Source organism: Vanessa cardui, chromosome 19, assembly GCF_905220365.1.
Source record: "Vanessa cardui chromosome 19, ilVanCard2.1, whole genome shotgun sequence".
Taxonomy (NCBI): Eukaryota; Metazoa; Arthropoda; class Insecta; order Lepidoptera; family Nymphalidae; genus Vanessa; species Vanessa cardui.
In genome coordinates this window covers 9,423,733-9,445,551 of record NC_061141.1, presented here as the reverse complement: position 1 = coordinate 9,445,551, position 21,819 = coordinate 9,423,733, and the positions used below count along the sequence as shown (strand labels likewise).

Genomic DNA, 21,819 nt, shown 5'->3' with positions numbered 1-21,819 from the left:
ATATTAGAGAATGTTTGTACTTTTATATCGAAGATAAATTTATGTATATATAATATTATGTTTTGATTTGCATAACTATCTAAATAAATTATGAATGGTTTTGAGTGTTTAATTTACTAGTCCCAGAAGCTATCATCCTCGGATGTTTTCGGAAGGGATATAGGGGAGTTCTTGCCGTAGTCGGATTGACTGTTGTAGTTGTCGACGTCAGCTGAAAAGTCATCGGGGTAATCCGGACTGCCTCTTTCAATGTCACCGATGAAGTCTATCTTATTCAACGGCATATCGATACTAGACATGAGATTAACATCAGTGTGATATATGGAATTTAGTGCGTCATTGTCTGTTAATTTTGCAATTTCTGGAGATAGATTATTCGTTTTATTCTCGACTTCTTTACTATCGCTTTTAGGACTTACTAATATAGTCATTTGGGTTGAAATTTTCTCTTTATCAATATCAGGCAGAACTAATTCGTTGCTGTCGACTGAACTTTGGACAACGACTAATAAATCTTGATCAGATGCCGTAGCTCCAATATTGGCCGTAGCGCATACGTTTTCAACTTCAACCAAAAGTAGATTTTTTATTTCTTTCTCTATTTCTTCGTGTTCTATATCTTTGATAGATTTCTGCTCAATTATCTCGATTGTTTTTACTAAATTTTCCTTTTCTACGTCTACGTTAAATTTACGCTCATTCATTAAATCTTCGTCTTGTTTTTTATTTTCTTCATCTGCCTTATGTTTTTGACTATCAATTTTAAGCGGTAGTTTGGTTTCGTTATCTTTAACAGTTTTTTGTTTGAAGTCTTCTATATTATCTGTATAATAAGCTTCTTGCTTGTTTTGTTTATTATCAAAGTTGTCTTCCAATATTTTAATTTGGTTTATATTGTCATTTTTTGGATCATCTATTTTATTTCCAAAAGGTATATTTGCTTTATGAGTATCGACTTCTTCTTTGGCATTATCGGATTGTATATTTAAATCAGTCTGTGTATCACTTGTCACCTTTTTGACATTCGGAGTAATTCCTTGTTCACTTTTATCCATTTCTGTATTCAGGTGATTATAATTTTTTAACTTATTTATCTTAGGCTTTCGAGTTTGATACAATTTTCTAAACTCCATCAAGGGAGTTTCTAAGTAATTGATATTACTCTCATTATCATATTTATATAAATAATATTCGGGAATCGGTTTAATTTTTTCAATCACAGAATATACGTTTTGTGTTTGAGGCTTTATGTCATTTATTTTTTGATATTCCTTTAAATATTTATCAAAATCTTTTTTCATTGCTTCTGGCGAACCTTTGTAGACGAAATTGTCACTAATTTTAGAATTTTGATCTAGTTTTTCTAATGAATTAGTTTTCTTTTTACCTGAAAAAAAAAAATCTTAATCAATGCTTAAAATGTTTTAAATTTAGGTTTATTGTTTGAAAATAATGCCTACCGAACAATAAGAGGAAATTGAAGGTTATTTTTTTATTTAGGACCAGTTCTGTCATTTCCAGAATTAGTGAGGTTAACTCACAGCGAGTACTAATAACTTTTTATTTGTATAAATTTCAAGCACTGTATCTCAAAATGGCAGCGACGTAGGACTTTAATTAAATGAACTAAATCGATATATCTCAACATTAATTAGAATCGACATCATTTGTAGAAATGCTTACATCTCATTAACTATAATGCGCGTATTTACCTATTTTCTTAACATCATCAAGAATTGAGTCAGTGTTCTCCTTACTCAACGCTGTCTGCCTTATCCTATAATCGAGATACGATTTCTCCACAGCTTCCGCTTCTATTTCTAATTTTCGTAAACGACGTTTCGCTTCTCGAATTGTTTCGTCGGAACTTTTATCACTGACCGCTGACGAAAGCACCGTTTTACTGTAAAACAAACATATACAACAACAACAGTACATTCATTTCGCGCGCGCGCTTTAAGCGTTATATCAGTATTGTATCTCTCTCTCAAAATTGATTTTATTTAATTAGTATTTATAGTTATTTTTATGTTAAAATTGAACAATTATATAATAAAGTGCCAGTACTTAAAAGTGACTAAAGTTAAAAGTGGTGCAAGTTAAATATTTTGTGTGTGTTGAGAAATTAAAATTACAAATTATTAGCAGTGTTAGTATAAACTAATACACGGTTGTCGCTGTGACCACAGGGCATTGACCTGTAGCCGAGCTGTGAGTGTGATTCATATGGGTCGCACCTGTGCATCGCGAAGAAGTCCTTATCTACTAGGATTACGTTCGCTTATTGAAATTATTTATATTTAGCAACAAGTGTCAGCGCTGTTTACCAGATCAACAAATTGTTTTAAAATTTATTATTTTATGCAAGATGTCAAAGCAATGCGCAGGTTGTCGTTCATCAATAACGCGAAAAGACTTTTTAACTTGCATAAAATGCAAAGATAATTATGATCTCCTCTGTGCGAACTTGACACCTAAAAAATTTAATTCTATGTCTCAAGAAAATAAAAATAACTGGACTTGTCAAGCATGTCGTAACAAAATACCTAAGTCTGATAATACGAACACACCAATTAGCAGTCGTTATGGTACTCAAAACCAAACTGAAATCAACCCATCATGCGCAGAAATTTCTAACGTAACTTATCGATCCAAAAATATTGAACATGAACACAGATCCGTCAGAGATGAATATATAAATCCGTCGGACTCTCAGGAATTAGAATGCACGAAATCTCCCATATCTGATGTTATTAAGAATGAAATACGTTATGTAGTAAGAAATGAATTATCTTCTTTTCTCTTAAACTTTGAAAAAAAAATATTCGAAATACTTGAAGCTAGAAACAAGGACTTGTTACAGCAGGTTGAACAATTAACCAGTTCATTGAATTTTTTTGAGCAAAAATATGAAGAAATTAGACAAGATATTAAGATTAAGTCGGAGTGTATAAAAGACTTGGAGTCGAAAAATAATGAATTAAAATGTACTGTCTCAGATCTTAGTGCCAGATTAACTCAAATGGAACAACATTCTAGGGCCAGTAATGTTGAGATTCAATGCATACCGGAGCACAAGTCTGAAAATCTTGTTACTATAATAAAACAAATAGCAAGCATCACAAATTATAAACTGAATGAATCTGACATACATCTCTGTTCACGCGTATCGAAATTAGATAAGTCAAATCCCCGCCCTAGGTCTGTACTAGTCAAATTTAGTACCCCAATAGTACGAGATGGGTTTTTGGCCGCCACTTTATCTTTTAACAAGAAGAATAAATTGGATAAATTAAATACAAGCCATATTGGCATATCGGGTGATAAAAAACCTATTTATGTGATGGAACATTTATCCCCGGCTATGAAAGCTCTTCATACTGCTACCAGGATCAAAGCTAAAGCAAAAAATTACAGATATGTCTGGATTAGGTCAGGTCGCATCTACGTGCGAAAGGATGAGTCATCCGAACATAAACATATAAAAAATCAAGACTCTGTTGATAAGTTAGAATAGTTACAACTAATGTTTTTATTATTATTCAATTGATCTCAAATTTGTTTAAAAGTTGGTTATGTGTTATTAATTTCTTATAAAATAATTAAATTCGGTACTTTAAATATTTATTATCAAAATGTTAGGGGTCTTCGGTCTAACACTATGGATGTATCCCTAAAAATTTTAAATACTAACTACGATATAATTGTATTTACAGAAACTTGGTTAAACGGTACCATATTTGACAACGAAATATTCGACAATAGATATAATGTTTATAGGACTGATAGACCTGGTGCTAGGCTCGGAGGAGGTGTATTAATAGCGGTTTCGACAAAATTCCCGTCATGTAAGATTTTAGGACATAGTGGCGATTATGAGGATCTATGGATTAGGGTAGAAGTAAATTCAGGCAAAAGTAAAGATTTTTTAAAAATCTGTGCTGTATATCTTCCTCCTCCGATGAACCTAAGAACATTTAATAATTTTTTTGATGAGGCTAACAAATTATTTGAGCAGAATTCTTCTAAATATACTAGGTGACTTTAATATCAATAATATTACATGGAATTCAAGCGAATCTGGTTCTAACTTAGTACCTGAATTTAATTCTAGTTGTGGCATACATAATGTCCTATCGGATTTTATGGAATTGAACGATATCCGGCAATTTAACTGCATTACTAACGAGAATGACCGAGTTTTAGATTTAGTTTTATTTAATTCCGATTTTCTTAAGATAAAACAATGCGATTCACCACTACGTAAAGTCGACTCACATCACCCTCCTTTAGAGATATTTGTTTCGTTTCCATTGAGTAAAGAAAATGTGAATGCGAGTCCTACAAGTATAAGGTTTAATTTTCGTAAAGCAGATTACGATAAAATTATATCAGCCTTGGACAAAATATCTTGGTTAGAGGAGCTTCTCATTTATGACGATGTCAATCTTATGATAGATAAATTCTATAGTATATTAAGAGAAATAATCCAGCAGCATGTTCCTAAAAGTAAAAAATATAATAATAAGTATCCAACTTGGTTTAATTCTAATTTAATTTATCTGATTAAGCAAAAACATAAGTATCATACTCGTTATAAAAAATATAAAAATCCTCTAGATTTACTTGAATTCCAATATCTTCGCGATGATTGTGAAAAACTTATGCATCACTGTTATAATAACTATATTATGTCAATTGAGTCCGCTATAAGTAATAATCCAAGGTACTTCTGGACACACATAAAGAATAAACATAAAAATAGTTCCAACTATCCAGCTATCATGTCATTTAATGAAAGTAAAGCAACAGACAAAAAAGGCATATGCGATCTTTTTGCTCTTAACTTCTCAAGCGTATTTGAGGCAAACCTTGGGTATTCAAGCTATAGCTTAAGTAAATCGACATCTTGTAACGAAATGGAAAATATATTTATTTCTCAAAAAAGTGTTGCAATTAAATTAAAAAGACTTGATGTGCATCAAACTGCGGGACCGGATAATATACCTCCTATATTTTTGAAAAACTGTTCTGATTCTATATCTTTACCACTAACAATTATCTATAATACCTCTATTTACAGTGGAATATTCCCGGATAAGTGGAAAGAGGCCAGAATAGTACCAATATTTAAGGACGGTAATAAGGAATGTGTACGCAATTACAGGCCAATATCGATCCTATCAGTAATGTCGAAGGTTTTTGAATCCCTTATTTACCCGTTTATTTTTCATCATGTCAAGCCTCTTCTATCATCTGATCAACATGGATTCATTGCTATGCGATCCACAAATACAAATTTATTAAACTACCTTTCAGATCTTATAGATGCAGTGGACAGCAATTTGCAAATTGATTCCATCTATACAGATTTTTCAAAGGCATTCGACAAAGTTGACCATGATCTATTGCTTCTTAAGCTGGCACATCACGGAATTTCCAATCCTTTATTGACATGGTGTAAATCTTATCTTTGTAATAGGCCAGCGAAAGTCGTCATCGATGGCTATGAATCATATCCCTACATTGCCACCTCCGGAATCCCTCAAGGCTCAAATTTGGGTCCACTCTTTTTTATATTGTTCATAAATGATCTCATAACGGTAATGAAGCACTCACGTGTATACATGTTTGCAGACGATCTTAAAATCACTAAGATTATTAAGCAACAGTCTGATGTCTTGGAGCTTCAAGAGGACCTAAATAATCTAGTAATCTGGTGTCAGAAAAATAAAATGTATTTAAATCCCCTGAAGTGCTGTTTCATTAGATTCACAAGAAAAATAAATCCAATAAATAGTTCATATACAATCTACGAAAAACATCTAAAGGAGTCAAAAACGGTTCTTGATTTAGGCGTTATATTTGACAGTAAGCTCCGCTTCGATGCTCACGTTGATGTCATTGTCACTTCTGCGTTGAAATCGCTAGGTTTTATTATAAGACAATCTAAAGACTTCAGGAGAACATCTACCATGATTCGACTTTATAATTGTTATGTTAGAAGTAAACTTGAGTATTGTTGTCAAGTATGGTCACCGTTGTATAAGGTATATGATGATCGTATTGAAAAGGTGCAAAAACGATTATTGAGACACTTGTGTTACAGAATGAAGATACACGTAAAAAGCTATAGCGATAGACTTAAGTACTTCGAAATGCAACCTCTTCGTGTGCGAAGATCCTTATTGGATTTAGCCTTTTTGTATAAGCTTTTTCATAATAAAGTGGACAGTAAACATTTGCTCGAAAAACTTAATATAAACGTGCCACGAAGACCACCTCGGAACCCATGTCCATTGTTCAAAATGAGCAAGAATAGAACCAATCTTGGGAAAAATTCACCATTAGCCCGAATGACACGCTCATATAACGCAATACCAACTATCGATATGGGTTTCGACACTTTTAGCACTTACAAAAAGAAATGTTATGCCTTTTATGCAAATTGTTAGTCAAAGTAAATTTGATTCTATAATTTGTTTCTGATCTTATTTTCATTTTGTTTAGTTTACATTTTGTTTAGTTTAAATTTGTTAAATAGTTTTCGATAAATTATTTTATTTCATTGTTTTGTAATTATTAGTTTTAGTTTGTTTTTTCTTTCTTATTTTTATTTCTTAAGTTTTGTTTTAGAGTTCAATACTTTATAAGTGCATGTTGTGTTCTCCTATAATTGGAGGTGCATTTAATATTTTATTGTCTAAACTTGTATTTTTTGTATTACATATGTACTGTGTTGGAGTTCCATATTAAATAAATAAAATAAAAAAATAAATAAATAAAATAAAACAGCTTGTAAATTTCCCACTGCTGGGCTGCTGGGTTTGGAGCATATCCCACCACGCTGTTCCAATGCGATTGGTGAAATACATATTTGAAATATATAGAATTTCCATCAAATTAGACACATGCAGGTTTCCTCACGATGTTTTCCTTCACCGCTGAGCACGAATATTCAGCGGTGCCTGCCTGAGTTTGAATCCGCAATCATTGGTTAAGATACACTCGTTCTAACCACTGGACCATCTTGGTTCATTGGGGAAACGTAAGCTCATATTTAATTTGCTCAGTTTTATTTTGTATATAAAAATGTTTTCATATGCAACATAAAAATATTATTAATTGCGAATATCCCACTCCCATAAGGGAAGTTTCTCCTTACGAGTTTCTATACAGGTTTTTTTAAACATCTGCACTTAAAATACAAATTAAGAACGTTACTGCTTGCCTGGGTTTAAGGACCAAGTAGTCTCGGAGGAACGAGAGATAAAATAAAAACTTACAAATATTAATTAATTAAGCAAAAAGGTATTACTTACTCTCGTAATGTCTGTTTCGCTTCCCTTTTAACTGACTTCGGGCTCTTTTCGTGTATTTTACCGTGGATGGCACTCGGTAGCTTGGAATTTGGAGATTCCCCACTGAAATAATAGATAGATAAATAGATAATGAAATGATGACAAATCCGAGTGAATTATCAAATATATAATGAATAGGGAACGCGTTAAAAAAGGTTTACAAAATATCTTACAAATCTTTGTTCTTTACTGATACTATAAATAGGTAAAAATAGTTTGTTGTAAAAACAGGTACTGACTGTAACTGGTATTTATTCTCCTTTAGAAAGCTATAGTGCTATAGGATATAAAGTATAATTATTTCATATGCATTTCTTTACTAATAAATTACACGTGTGGAATCCGGGCGGGTCGTAAGTAATATATATAGAACATGTGATAATAAAAAAAATATGTATGTACAGATAAAGCTTGAATTATTTTATACTCATACATGATAGATAAATTGTTGAATAATCTATTTTATAAAATAACGATTGATTCCATTTTTAGACAGGTGTCTGTCCAGCATTGGACTGAGATTGCCTGATTATTATTTTAAACAAATACTTACCAAACAGCGTGCGGTGAACTTGCTGTCTGTCCGTCACTTAAAACTTCTGTATTTTCTGTAATAACTGCACTTGTATTGGGTTGAACTGTCGAAATATAAATATTAAATGTAAACTGTTGTATAGTATGTAAAACATGCAAAAAAAAACAAGTCAAAAAAATTTACTTCTTACATAGAAGTTGAATTACTTTTATCTGTTGTTATATTTGGTACAGTGCCGGCGTTCTGATACCCTGGGCAAGAATATTTTGGCGCCTATTCGGCCCACTTAAGGCAATCAAAATCGGGTGTTAATTTTTTTCTGAACCCTAAACCAATGTAAACGTGTATTAGTTAATTTTTCTCTGAACCATGAACCAATTTGAACATGTATTAAGAATTCTATCTTTCCTTTAGCACGACTCAGAACTAACGACGTGAACGTAGAAAGTTGTGTAGCTCCATATTTTTTTGGCGCGATTCGGATTGCCCTCGATCGCTTAGCTATCCCCACCATCCATCACGCGTTCCAGCTTGGCAGGGGAAGTATTCCACCTCCATTCCAATCGTCAATCTCCAATCGTCCCCCAAATTTGGCGCCCTGGGCCGTAATCCCATCACTGATTTGGCACTGATTTGGTAGCTATTGGTATCCCATTGGTAACAGGTAGACTGTCTTGCTAATGGACCATCAAGTGGTGAATGGATACCAATCATTAGAGTTAACATTTCTTACTATCCTGATCCTCTGCCAACCTTGAAAACTATGATGTTATGTCCCTTGTGACTTTATTAAGGATTATTGTTGTTGGAGAGCTGAAAGAATAATGTTGTCCTATTGGTCGAATTTGGACAACCGCAGTTACATCGGAAGATAGCAAAGTAGTACTGACCGTGTATATCGGCGCCCGGCTGCCGGCTGAGGCTTCGCCACTGGCTTAGAACGCGCCTGTGAGGAATACGTGCAACGCGTTAAAGAAAAGAAATAACGAAATTTCTTTTCGAAAACATTGTGTTTTGTATATCAGCAAAGTTTGTAAAGCTAAAGTGGATATAAGTAGTTAAGTGGATTTCTGTTGTGTTATAAAGTTATTAATAAATAAAAGGGTTTTTAGTGGAATATGTTTATTAATATAGGGTAGTATTTGATCTTGTGCTTTGTTAATTGACTTTAAGCGCAAACTATTCTCTGTTGAACGTAAAAGATATATTACACTATTTCTCATCTATCCATTCATAATCAAATGATAACTGTAGCCCCTATGACATTCCGATGGAGTGCCGTAACTATCAGTCTAGTGCCGTTGCTTATGTAGGTCTTAAATAACTCTGTAACATTATTGGCACGACAAACTTTTAACTTAAAAATGACCAATCTCAAGACTTAATCTATATACGAAATTTCAACTTCTATTTCACCCTTTACGGCTAGAATATCTGGATATACTTAAATATGTATTTATATATTTTTAATCAGTATTCCTAAAATAAAGTTTCATGTTTCTAACTTAGTAAATGACGGATTTTCATACAAACTTTCAACTCTTATTTTACCCCCTTAGGGGTACAATTTCCATAAATGCTTAAATATATATCTACTTAATTTTAATCCGTATCCCAAAAATAAAATTTCATGTTTCTAATTTTAAAAATGACTGACTTCCATTCAAACGTTTAACCCCTATTACCCCCCCTTAGAGGTAGAATTTCCAAAATTCCTTTCTTAATGGACGTCTACTCAATAAATTGATCCTATTTACCAAACTTCAAGCCCCTAACTTTAATAGTCACTTTTACTGTAAATGTTCAATATGTATGTTGTAAGTGTGCTTGTTGTAAATAAATAAATAAATAAATACTTTTGGCTGGGCGACGATGAATCAGTCTGTCAGGACTTGTTACTTTATAGATACGAGGGGCGTTCAATGTATTCTCGGTATAGGATTATTTGTTCGTGAAAGTAACTTGTCAATTTCCTCTGAAAAATATTTTTCTTCATGGCCCGAAAAATGTTCGTTTATTGCTCCCTTCAACTCTTCATCGTCCGAAAAATGCTTTCCACGAAGGTCTTTTTTAAGATTAGGGAATAGATAATAAACACTAGGGGCCAGGTCCGGACTGTAGGGAGGATGATTGATTTCCTCAAATCCGTACTCCCGCACAACAGCCTGGGCAAGGCGCTCCTTGTGAACCGGCGCGTTGTCGTGAAGCAGCAACACACCTGCGGTTAATTTTCCACGTCTTTTTTCTTTAATTGCCTCCTTTCAATTACGCAGGGAGGTTGTGTATGTTGCAGCAGTAATACTTAGACCTTTTTTTTTTGTGTACTCGATTAGCAAGATTTCCTTAGAATCCCAAAACACCGTGACCATGAGCTTTCCTGCGGACGGAGTGACTTTGAACTTCTTCGGCGGGTCTGATCCTTTTTTGTGCCACTGCATAGACTCCTGTTTGCTCTCAGGGTCATAGTGATGAACCCACGTTTCATCCCCAATAACAATCCGATCGAAAATACCTTGCGGCTTTTCCCAACAGAGGTCCAAAAACTTCTTACCACAGTCAACTCGCATTCGTTTCTGTAGCGCGGTGAGCATTCGCGGCACCCATCTTGCACTGACTTTTGACAAATTCAGGAGCTCATGAAGGATTGTGTGAATAGTACCCACGGAGCTTAGTTTCTGCTAATGTTTTCACTCTTACACGGGCATCTTCAAGTACAAGTTTTTCGACTAATTTGACGTTATCTTCAGTAGCGGCACAAATTGGCCCACCAGTGCGGGGGTCGTCTTCAATGCTCTCTCTACCCCGTTTGAATTCAATTGACAACTTCTGAATTGTAGATAATGAAGGCGCAGAATCTTGGTAAACAGCCACCATTTCTTCTTGGATAATTTTTTAAGTTTTTCCTCGTTTTGTGAGGAATTTTATCACTGCACGATGCTCGATTTTTTATCATTGTCGAATCAGTCATCATAGTTGTCTTTTCGCAATGATATATTGAATACTAATGGTGGCAATTAAATGAAATTTTGTATTTGGGTATAAATACAAAAATTCATTAAAGAGTGTCATATATGTCATATCACCTCGATACCGAGAATACATTGAACGCCCCTCGTAAGTCTGTATTAACAACCGTAATATGTAAATATTGCACGAGTTATACCTGCTCTCATCGCGTTGCCGGTTGCCCACGACGCCTATAAACGGTATCGTGTCGCCCGGGAACAGAACTCGGGACTGCACGCCGAGCTCGTCCGGACCTCGATCCACTCTGTCGACATCAAATCAAACGGTTCCCATTATTTTGTCCTGACTGACTATTAACGTGTAGTCAAAAGTACTATTTCTTTTTTTTTATGGTATAGGTTGACGGACGTGCGTGTGAGCCACCTGATGGTAAGTGGTCACCATCACCCATAGACAATGACGCTGTAAGAAATATTTACTATTCCTCACATCGTCAATGTGCCACCAACCTTGGGAACTAAGATGTTATGTCCCTTGTGCCTGTAGTTACACTGGCTCACTCACCCTTCAAACCGGAACACAACAATACTGAGTACTGTTATTTGGCGGTAGAATAACTGGTGAGTGGGTGGTACCTTCCCAGACGGGCTTGCACAAAGCCCTACCACCAAGTGAAAAGAAACAACAACAACTAAGAGAATATTGTAAATTTCAACATTAAGTGGAATTTGGAGGGGTAACTTTATACAGGGGTTCATAATACAGGAACAGATACTCATCTGTCCTGTATTATTTTTGTGTCTCAAACGAGGCACGAGTAGTAATACACATACATATATTTCATTTTTCATTTTATGTATGCGATAGGCAAATAGACTACTTAATAATAAGTGGTCACCAACATCCATAGACTCTGGCGTTGTAAGAAATATTAATCACTCCTTACACCTTACGCCATCTGGTAAAAACCATTGGCAACTAAGATTTTATGTCCTTTGTGATTGTTAATGTAACTACCCTCGCTCACCCTTCAAATCGGAACACATATTAAGAAATGCTGATTGATAATTTATTGTAGTAGCTTGGGTGGTACCTACTTAGTCGCGCTTTAATACCGATACATACAGTACGTACCATTATTATGATTATTACGTACTGGTACTATAAGTACCAACAAAAATCTGTATTGCAAAAAGTTTGACAAAAGAATCAAGATGACTGTATAAGAACACGTTAATATTAATCGAAGGGTTTAAATACTGGGTCTTACTCCTTGTCAATGGCGAAATCAAAAAAAGGTGTCGTCAAATACTTAAACCATAACATCGCCCATACAATACCCATAACATAAGCACAACAGTAACCTGAACGGCAGCGGGCCGGCGCGCTCGTGGGGCGAAGCCCGGCGCTCTCGCGACAGACGCTCGATCAGCTCTGATTGCTGCGGACACACTTGTATGTACAACATCACATCACATACGCAGCTCCAAAGCGACTTCGAAGCCTCAATAGGGAGAATTGCCAGGTAAATGTTGAAAAAGAGTAATTCAATAAATATGAGACAACATCACATACATTGCTCTGATCCCAATGTAAGTAGCTGAAGCACTTGTGTTATGGAAAATCAGAAGCAACGACGGTACCACAAACACCCAGACCCAAGAAAACGTAGAAAACTAATGATAATCTACATTGACTCGGCCGGGAATCGAACCCAGGACCTCGGAGTGGCGTACCCATGAAAACCGTACACCACTCGACCACGGAGGTCGTCATTACTGAAGTTCTTTCCGGTTCTATTCGGTCTACTCTCCGAAACAATGGTAGCTTAACTTAATATAGTTAAATGACGATTCAAAAGCCTACTTGAACAAAGTTAATTTTGTTCTTGGTTGTGATGTAAGACCGCATTGGGAGAAATCATTATGATACCTACAACTACAACAACAACTACAGCCTGTAAATTCCCACTGCTGGGTTAAAAGCCCTTTGAGGAGAAGGTTTGGAACATATTCCACCACGCTGTTCCAATGCGGGTTGGTGGAATACACATGTGGCAAAATTTCTATGAAATTTGTCACATGCAGGTTACCTCACGATGTTTTCCTTCACCGCAAAGCACGAGATGAATTATAAAGACAAATTAAGCACATGAATCAGCGGTGCTTGCCTGGGTTTGAACCCGCAATCATCGGTTAAGATGCACGCGTTCTAACCACTGGGCCATCTCGACTCATCGTGATACCTGTCTGGAGAATATTTTCAGTCTATCGTTTTCGTCTTTGAGCTGCTGTATGGTCACGGTGTCTATCTGCGACCTGATGTCGTCCGTGCTCACGGCGCTGTGATGGCGGGTTACTTCCGAACAAGCATCCTCGCTATTGGGCTGCTGGGATGGACAAAAGTATATGTTTGAGGAAATGCGTTTTATACCTAAAACGTGGTTGCGCAAAAAATAATTATTTTCAATCTCACTGTTCAATGAGACATATTAGTAGAAGAATCTACAATATTATAAATGTGAAAGTAACTGTGTCAGTCTGTCTATCTGTGGCTTTTTCATTACCAAATCACTGAACCGAATTTGATGAAATTTGGTATGAAGCAAACTTGAGCTCTTAGAAAGGACATAGGCTACTTTACTACCTAACATGACAACCAACCCCTAAAACGCAAGGGAGTCGGGCGACAATAGGCTATTTGACTGGTTTTTAAAATCCATTTTATATTATTTAGTGGAGGTTAAGAAACTCAGTAAAAGTAGATTTTTTTAATTCTATATACATATTTGCCGAAAAATATCATACTAAAATTTCCATAATTAAATAACGCGCGAAAACGCTACATGGACAATATGGCGCTGCAATGGGGTCGGTGACGTCACTTCGCTGCATTTTAATCTGTGGTACATATAGAAAAGCAAGGTTTCTAGAAAGTGACTTCATCATAAGCCCGGCCAATCAGGTGCGTTTAGTGTCACATGACAAACGTTTGAAAAAATACATTTTTATTTATTGATTTTTGAATAAATTACGTATTATTTTCAAGTTTCGTTAGTAAATAACCATTTTAAACTCATAATCTAAACTCTACACTGATTACAATAATACACTATTTATTTTTCGCATTGTCAAATAGCCTATTTCCTGATTAGGATATAACTAACAAATTTTAAATGTCTTCCTTATTCACTCACCTGATTAAAGTTAACATTCTTCCGCTTCTTCAAATCATTCACCACTTGGTTGACCTTGAGCCTTTCATCATCACTCTTACACCCGCCCGCACTCTCGTTGTTCATCAAACCCTTCACCCCATCACTGGCATCCGTCACCACCCCCCTCTCGACCAAACAAGTCGACAATTTATTTGCCTCTATGTATTTCCTGAGGGTGACGACTTCATCCCTCAATAAATTATAATTCGATATCATATCTTCGTTTTCTTTGCTACTTCTTTCTTTTAACATATTAAAATTGTTGTAAATCTGCTTAAGCTTCTCCAACTCCATTCTCTCTCTGTTTATATCTTCTCTTTCTCTCTTCACTGTTTCCAAATGAGACTGTAATATAGCCAGCTCTTCTGATATCTGCTGTCTCATTTCTTCGCCTTTCTTTATGAGGGCTGTCTCTGCCTCTTGCATTTGAATTTTTAGCTTTTGTTCCTGAAACTCATGAGGATATTTATTACTAACAGCTTCTTTCCATAGTATGATGTTAAATAAAATGTGTTCAACGTGAAATTATGTCAAATAAAAACATTTATAAGCTAGTTATGTTGCGCAGTAAACAGTTACTTCCAGTAACTTGCTGATTACTTAAAATTATACATTTTATAGTTTTAAGCGTAACAAATCATTACATGATTGGTATCCAATTCTACCACACGTCATCATTTTATAACTCTAAAATTCTAATTGAAGCTACCGAAACTTGACTAGCTACTTGTTGTTTACAATACAAATAAATATCTATGTAAGGGCAAAATCAGAATCCTAATAATAAATAAATACATTGGTGAAAAAGGCGTATTATTCGATACAAGATTTTGTAGATGATAAAAAATGTTGTAGCCATGGATCCTATCCCACAGACACTAAGTCGACAACTGCAAGTGGTAGTGCCACGCTGTATACCTTCGGGTTACAGCCGAATGGGCCGGCACGCCCGGGGAAGTACCACTCTCTCACTTAAAATCGGCGTAAAGTGGTAGTTATGCTACCGCGTTTCGTCCGGTAAGTGAGAGTTCCGGAGGCCCAATCCCCCTCCCCCCCAAAACTTGATGGTTGTGCAGAATTTGGTAAAATTACCCCAGGAGGGTACCATCAGCGACAGCGGTGGAGAATCCCTCTCTGGGCATCCATGCTCAGGACATACACCACCTGAGCAGGGATGCCCAGGCTGCCTTCCGAATTCTGGGGGGGGCAATTTTGCGCTCGCCACTGTTCGGGGCAAGCGGAGCAGGCATCATAAGGCAACCCCTACCACCCTCGCTGTGGACTTCTGCAACATAAGGGGACTCAACTCCAACCTCAACGCCGTTCACTACCATCTGGAAACGGCGAAGCCGGCCTTGCTCTTTCTAACCGAGACCCAGATATCTTCTCCTGCCGATACGACTTTTCTTTCGTACCCTGGGTACAAATTGGAACATTCCTTTATACCACGAGCTGGGGTATGCGTTTACGTCAGAGATGATATCTGTTCTCGACGCCTCGGCAGCCTTGAAGGACGGGACCTATCGATTATCTGGCTGCGTGTAGACTGCGATGACCATCCGCGAATCTATGCGTGCCTTTATAGGTCCCATAGCGGTAATGCCGAAACCGACCGACTGGTTGAGCACGTCCAAATGGCTACAGATTCCGTGCTGCAGCAGATTCCATCCGCAGAGATCATTATTCTGGGTGACTTTAATGCTCACCACGCAGAATGGCTCGGCTCACGGACCACCGATCATGCGGGTAGATCTGTTCTGGACTTCGCTCTAGCATATGATCTGACACAACTGGTCAACTCGCCATCGCGAATACCGGATATGGAGGATCATACACCTTCACTGCTGGACCTTCTGCTGACTTCGCATCCGGATGGCTATCAGGTTATCGTCGATCCCCCTCTGGGCTCGTCTGACCACTGTCTCGTCCGGAGTACAGTGCCGGTTGTGCGGTACTCACGGCCTCGCTTTGTTGGATGCCGCCGAGTATGGCACTACAAGTCAGCAGATTGGGATGGGATGCGGTCTTTTTTTGCATCTTACCCATGGGGGCAGATTTGTTTCTCGCCGGATGATCCGAACGCTGCTGCTGACTCTGTTTCCGATGTGGTGCTTCAGGGTATGGAACTATTCATTCCTTACTCTGCAGTACCCATCGGTGGCAAGTCCCAGCCTTGGTTTGGTCGCTTCTGCAAAACGGCATCACGCCGAAAGTGGGAACGCTATCAAACCTGGGCTAATGCATCTGCGTCTCGTGATGTAAATACCAGCGCATTTAAAAAGGAATACAACTCTGCCTCTAGGTCCCTCAAAAACGTGATTGCCAGGGCGAAGACGGAGTACATTGGCAGAATTGGCGAGAGACTGGTGCGTCTCCCTTCAGGAACACGAGCGTTCTGGTCTCTCGCTAAGGCTGTCTTAGGGAATTTCTGTCAGCCATCTTTTCCATCTCTGCACAGAGACGGTGAGTCATTGGCCCATACCGCGAAAGAGAAAGCTGATCTCCTAGGCTCTCTCTTCGCGTCGAACTCGACTCTGGATGACCAAGGAAAGTCTCCACCGACAATTCCGCGGTGTGATACCACGATGCCGGAGGTTAAATTCCGGCAAAGTGCAGTTCGTAAAGCACTTCTTTCCTTGGACATTCATAAGTCGAGCGGACGCGATGGTATCCCTCCATCGTGCTACGGACATGTGCTCCCGAGTTGGCACCGGTCTTAACGCGTCTTTTCCGGCAATCCTACACATTAGGCGTCGTCCCGAATTCCTGGAAGACAGCTTTGGTGCATCCGATCCCTAAAAAAGGCAACCGCTCAGACCCGTCCAATTATAGGCCTATAGCCATCACCTCCTTGCTCTCCAAGATAATGGAGTCCCTTATTAACTGCCAGCTCCTGCGGTACCTAGAGGAGAATCAGCTGATTAGTGACCGCCAGTACGGTTTCCGTCGGGGTCGCTCTTCTAGTTTACCTTACTCACAGGTGGGCTGAAGCAGTTAAGAGCAAGGGGGAGGCATTAGCAGCCAGCTTGGACATAGCGAAGGCCTTCGATCGTGTATGGCACAAAGCGCTTCTTTCGAAGCTTCCTTCCTATGGGCTTCCCGGGAAATTATGCAATTGGATTACCAGCTTTTTGGCAGATCGGAGCATCAAGGTCGTTGTCGACGGTGCATGCTCTGACTTAAAATTCGCCAATGCTGGTGTTCCACAAGGCTGCGTTCTATCACCCACTCTGTTTCTTCGACATATCAATGATTTGTTGCAAATCGGGAACATTCATTGCTATGCAGACGACAGTACCGTTGACACCTTATACACCGGCCGCGCTAATATTTCTTGGGAAAACGTCGAAGAGAACCGGAACAAACTTGTGTCTGAAATCGAGTCTTCATTAAACGAAGTCTCGAATTGGGGCCGGCTAAATCTAGTCCATTTCAACCCCAAAAAGACGCAAGTTTGCGCGTTAACCGCTAAAAAAACACCATTTGTCGTATCTCCACGATTTGAGAACATTCCGATAGCCTCTACAGGTAGTATCGGAATACTTGGCGTTGATATTTCGAGCCTCGTTCAGTTCCGCGGTCAATTGGAAGGCAAAGCCAAATTGGCTTCAAAAAACCTGGGCGTGCTCAGTAAGGCGAGACAGTATTTCACGTCGGCCCATCGCCTTAAACTTTACAAGGCGCAAATTCGGTCTCACATGGAGTACTGCTCTCACCTCTGGGCGGGTGCTCCCCAGTACCAGCTCCTTCCATTTGACCGCATCCAACGTAGAGCGGCTCGAGTTATCTACGATAAAGCCCTTTCCGATCTCCTTGATCCTTTGGCTTTGCGTAGAGATGTCGGATCACTCTGCATCTTCTACCGAATTTTTCACGGATAATGTTCCGAGGAATTGTTCGGATTAATCCCGGCTGCTGAATTTCACCTTCGGACATCTCGCCAAAATTCTAAGTTTCACCCGCACCACCTTGATGTCCGAAAATCCACAACAGCGCGATTTCTCAGACATTTTCTGCCTCGCACAACCACTTTGTGGAACCAGCTTTCGCCGGCGGTTTTTCCGAACCGATACGACATGGGAACCTTCAAGAAAAGAGCGTACACCTTTTTGAAAGGCCGGCAACGCACCTGCAAGCCCCCTGGTGCTGCAGATGTCCATGGGCGGTGGTAGTCACTTTCCATCAGGTGAGCCTCCTGCTCGTTTGCCACCTATGCCATAAAAAAAAAAAAGTCGTACCTCCTGTGCGAGGTGCTTCTGCGCGTGCGCGAGCCTGTGCGCCAGCTCGCACAGGAAGCGCTGTCGGCGCCGCGCGCTGTGCGCCAGCTCCGCGCGCCGCGCGCTGAACGACTGCTCCAGCTAAGGACACACGCACTACTGCAGCCAATACTACCGTCTTGATAATGGCCGAAGAAAGGCGGAATGTTGGCTTATCACAGTTAAAATGTTATGACGGTTTATATAAAAATGATGTTGTAACAGTGAATACGCTGATACACACTTTAAGCCCATGAAATAACTACCACGTATAGTAAGACACAAATTAGATGTAGCATCGGAAAATGCAATGGAATGAAAATAAAACCGATTACTGCCGATTTACACAACCAATAGAAATAGCTCCCTATCGCGCCATTCGACGCTATTCGTCGCAATAGATTCACGCGTCAGAAAAAGCAAGTGCATGTAAATAGACGCGTCAAATTGACGAATATATTAGGTCATATGATATTACAAGTTATTACGTTTGTGCAAAGATCATATTCACGTGAGAAATAAATATTGATAATTTAGGATAGCGTACTTAATTCGGATGTGATCGGTTTTACGAATTTTGCCGATGCAACATCTAAGTTGTGTCGTACTATACTACTTTTTTTTTTAATTGGACAAAATATAATACTCTGATCCCAATGTAAGTAGCTAAAGCACTTGTGTTACGGAAAATCAGAAGTAACGACGCAACCACAAATACCCAGACCCAAGACAACATAGAAAACTAATGAACTTTTTCTAAATCGATTCGGCCGGGAATCGAACCTAGGACCTTGGAGTGGCGTACAATGCATTCGTAGCTCTCTAGTCTTTCTTTTCTAAAATATTTCTTATCTATAGATATTATACAAGACATATACAAGATAGCTATAGAGCTATTTTTAAATATGTTTTTTCAGATCCATTGTATTAATACGTGTACTTTAAATTCCATTATACATAATTTGACAATTTTAAAATTAAATAATGGAAGATTAAGAAATACAATTACAAACATATTTGGTCCTTCGAGCCGGATTCATTGAATAAAGTTAATTAGTTTATTGAATGTTAATCTCACCTCTTCTCGGTACTTCTGCAACTGCAGCGCGTGATTGGCTATCGAACGTTTCATTTTCTTCTCTTTTTCATCTCTGATCATATCCATTTCCGCGTCGTAAACGGTTTTTAACTGCTGGAACATCTGCAATATAAAAAATATATATTTTAATAAGACATTTATTATTCAATACAATATGAAGATTAATAAAAAGAATATACAGATCTTGAAAATTAGCTATATTATACTTGGTGGTAGGGCTTTGTGCAAGCCCGTCTGGGTAGGTACCACCCACTCATCAGTTATTCTACCGCCAAACAACAGTACTCGGTATTGTTGTGTTCCGGTCTGAAGGGTGAGTGAGCCAGTGTAACTACAGGCACAAGGGACATAACATCTTAGTTCCCAAGGTTGGTGGCACATTGACGATTTAAGGAATACTTAATATTTCATACAGCGTCATTGTCTATGGGTAATGGTGACCACTTACCATCAGGTGGCCCATATGCTCGTCCGTCAACCTATAACATAAAAAAAAAAACTTATATTGTATTTAAGAAATGTTAATTAAGAAACTTGTAAGTAATTTCATGGATGAGACATGCACCTCATCTATCATAGACTTCTCGAGAATACCGATATTTTGCATAAATGACGAAACATTCGTATTATTCGCATCCATACTTTTTGAATTCTGAAAATATAATATTTTCTATACTATAGTCAGAAATTAATGTAAGGTTACTCTATTGATAAGAATAAACGATTTATACAAATACTGGATAAGTAGTTTTTTTTTAATATGACTACACAAAAATACTTCTACTCATTTGGAGCAAAAGAACGAGATGAATTATAAACACAAATTAAGCACATGAATATTCAGCGGTGCTTGCCTGGTTTTGAACCCGGCCCAGTGGTTAGAACGTGTGCATCTTAACCGATGATTGCGGGTTCAAACCCAGGCAAGCACTGCTGATTCATGTGCTTAATTTCTCTTTATAATTCATCTCGTGCTCAGCGGTGAAGGTAAACATCGTGAGGAAATCTGCATGTGACAAATTTCATAGAAATTCCAACCCCCATTGGAACAGCGTGGTGGAATATGTTCCAAACCCTCTCCTCAAAGGGAGAGGAGGCCTTTAGTCCAGCAGTGGGAATTTACAGGCTGTTGTTGTTATATATGTAGCGCACCTCGTCGACTTTAATTCTCTTCCTTTTATATTTCTCGCGCAATCTCGCCACTCTGCTCTGACACGATTTACAAAATGCGAAGTGTTCGCATTTATTCGTGTCATCAGCGTACGCATTCTTCGCTACATTTACGAGCGACTCTTCACTTCTAGCACTACACGTCCGACTCTCCTCTGATGAATGAACTGGAAATAAAAATTAAGTATTTAATAATACAATAATATAACAATTCCACGTTACTTAAGAGGTCCGGATCGACCATAGACATTAGCGATGTAAGAAATATTCGTCGTTCAACGACAAAGCGACGCAGAGTCGGATTTAAAGGTCTCGAGGCCCGGGGGCTACAAAGCAATGGAGGCCCTAGACCAACAGGAGCGTGGATACCCTAATAATTATATTATTGATTAATGAGGTTTTTTATTTCATTGCGGCACGCATTAGGAAGTTCACGTGGATGTTCAAATCACTGAGACATATTGCTACCAATAATACTGTAAATGACTCCTCAAAAAATCTTTTAAATCAAATTTATATAGCTTTGGTGCAATCCATAATAACGTACTGCTTACCTATTTGGGGAGGTGCACGTAAAACACGTTTCATGGAAATTGAACGAGCTCAAAGAGCATTGATTAAGGTAATGTTCTTTAAAAAACAACGTTTTAGTACTGAAAGACTCTATGAAGAAAGTTGTTAACTGTACGGAAATTATATATTGTACATACTGTTCTAAAAAAACACAAGTCTTTAACCTACGATATATCGTTACTCAATAAACGTATAGCATATAATGTTATATCTATCCCTGCTACTAAAACAGTTTTCGCTAGTATTCAGTATGATAATAGATCTGCTTATTTATATAATAAAATAAATAAATACGTTGATATATAATCAAAAACTTGTAAAGAGTGTAAAATTAAAATAATAAAATGGATAAAATCTTTAAGTCTTCAAGAAACAGAATTTTTTTTAGAAAATAGGAACTAGCATTCATATCCTACTCACACCAACATACACACACACACACACATACACAGACGCGCACACACACACACGCACACACACACACAAATGCGCACGTGCACGCATGCATACACATACATTTTAATCCCACATTTGCATTCTTTTTGGTAATTACTTCTCTTATTATTACTTTTTTATATTGTTTCTTTATTATTGTTGTACCTTAAATATCTTGTATACTTGTACCTAATTCGTGATATGGA

The 21,819-nt window shown here is 37.9% G+C and overlaps 1 protein-coding gene across 1 annotated transcript; it reads right to left on the bottom strand.

The window, feature by feature from the left end:
- Positions 1 to 116: 116 nt before the first annotated feature.
- Positions 117 to 20,855, bottom strand: LOC124537747. Its single transcript, XM_047114638.1, has 15 exons — positions 20,828 to 20,855; positions 20,588 to 20,772; positions 20,001 to 20,087; positions 19,415 to 19,537; positions 18,319 to 18,438; positions 14,060 to 14,527; positions 13,109 to 13,252; positions 12,228 to 12,304; positions 11,060 to 11,167; positions 8,787 to 8,842; positions 7,915 to 7,999; positions 7,323 to 7,424; positions 1,713 to 1,903; positions 1,316 to 1,387; positions 117 to 868 (listed from the first exon to the last, which is right to left on the bottom strand). The coding sequence occupies exons 1-15, from the start codon at positions 20,853 to 20,855 to the stop codon at positions 117 to 119; spliced, it is 2,598 nt and encodes an 865-aa protein (XP_046970594.1).
- Between the last annotated feature and the right edge of the window lie 964 nt (positions 20,856 to 21,819).

Coding starts and splice junctions, on each gene's coding strand:
- LOC124537747 (XM_047114638.1), bottom strand. CDS start 20,855: ATGTCTATGGTCGATCCGGACCTCTTAA. Junction 19,538..20,000: donor AGAAGTCTATGATAGATGAG/GTGCATGTCTCA, acceptor TTTATATTGCAG/ATGTTCCAGCAGTTAAAAAC. Junction 11,168..12,227: donor GCCGGCCCGCTGCCGTTCAG/GTTACTGTTGTG, acceptor TGATGTCGACAG/AGTGGATCGAGGTCCGGACG.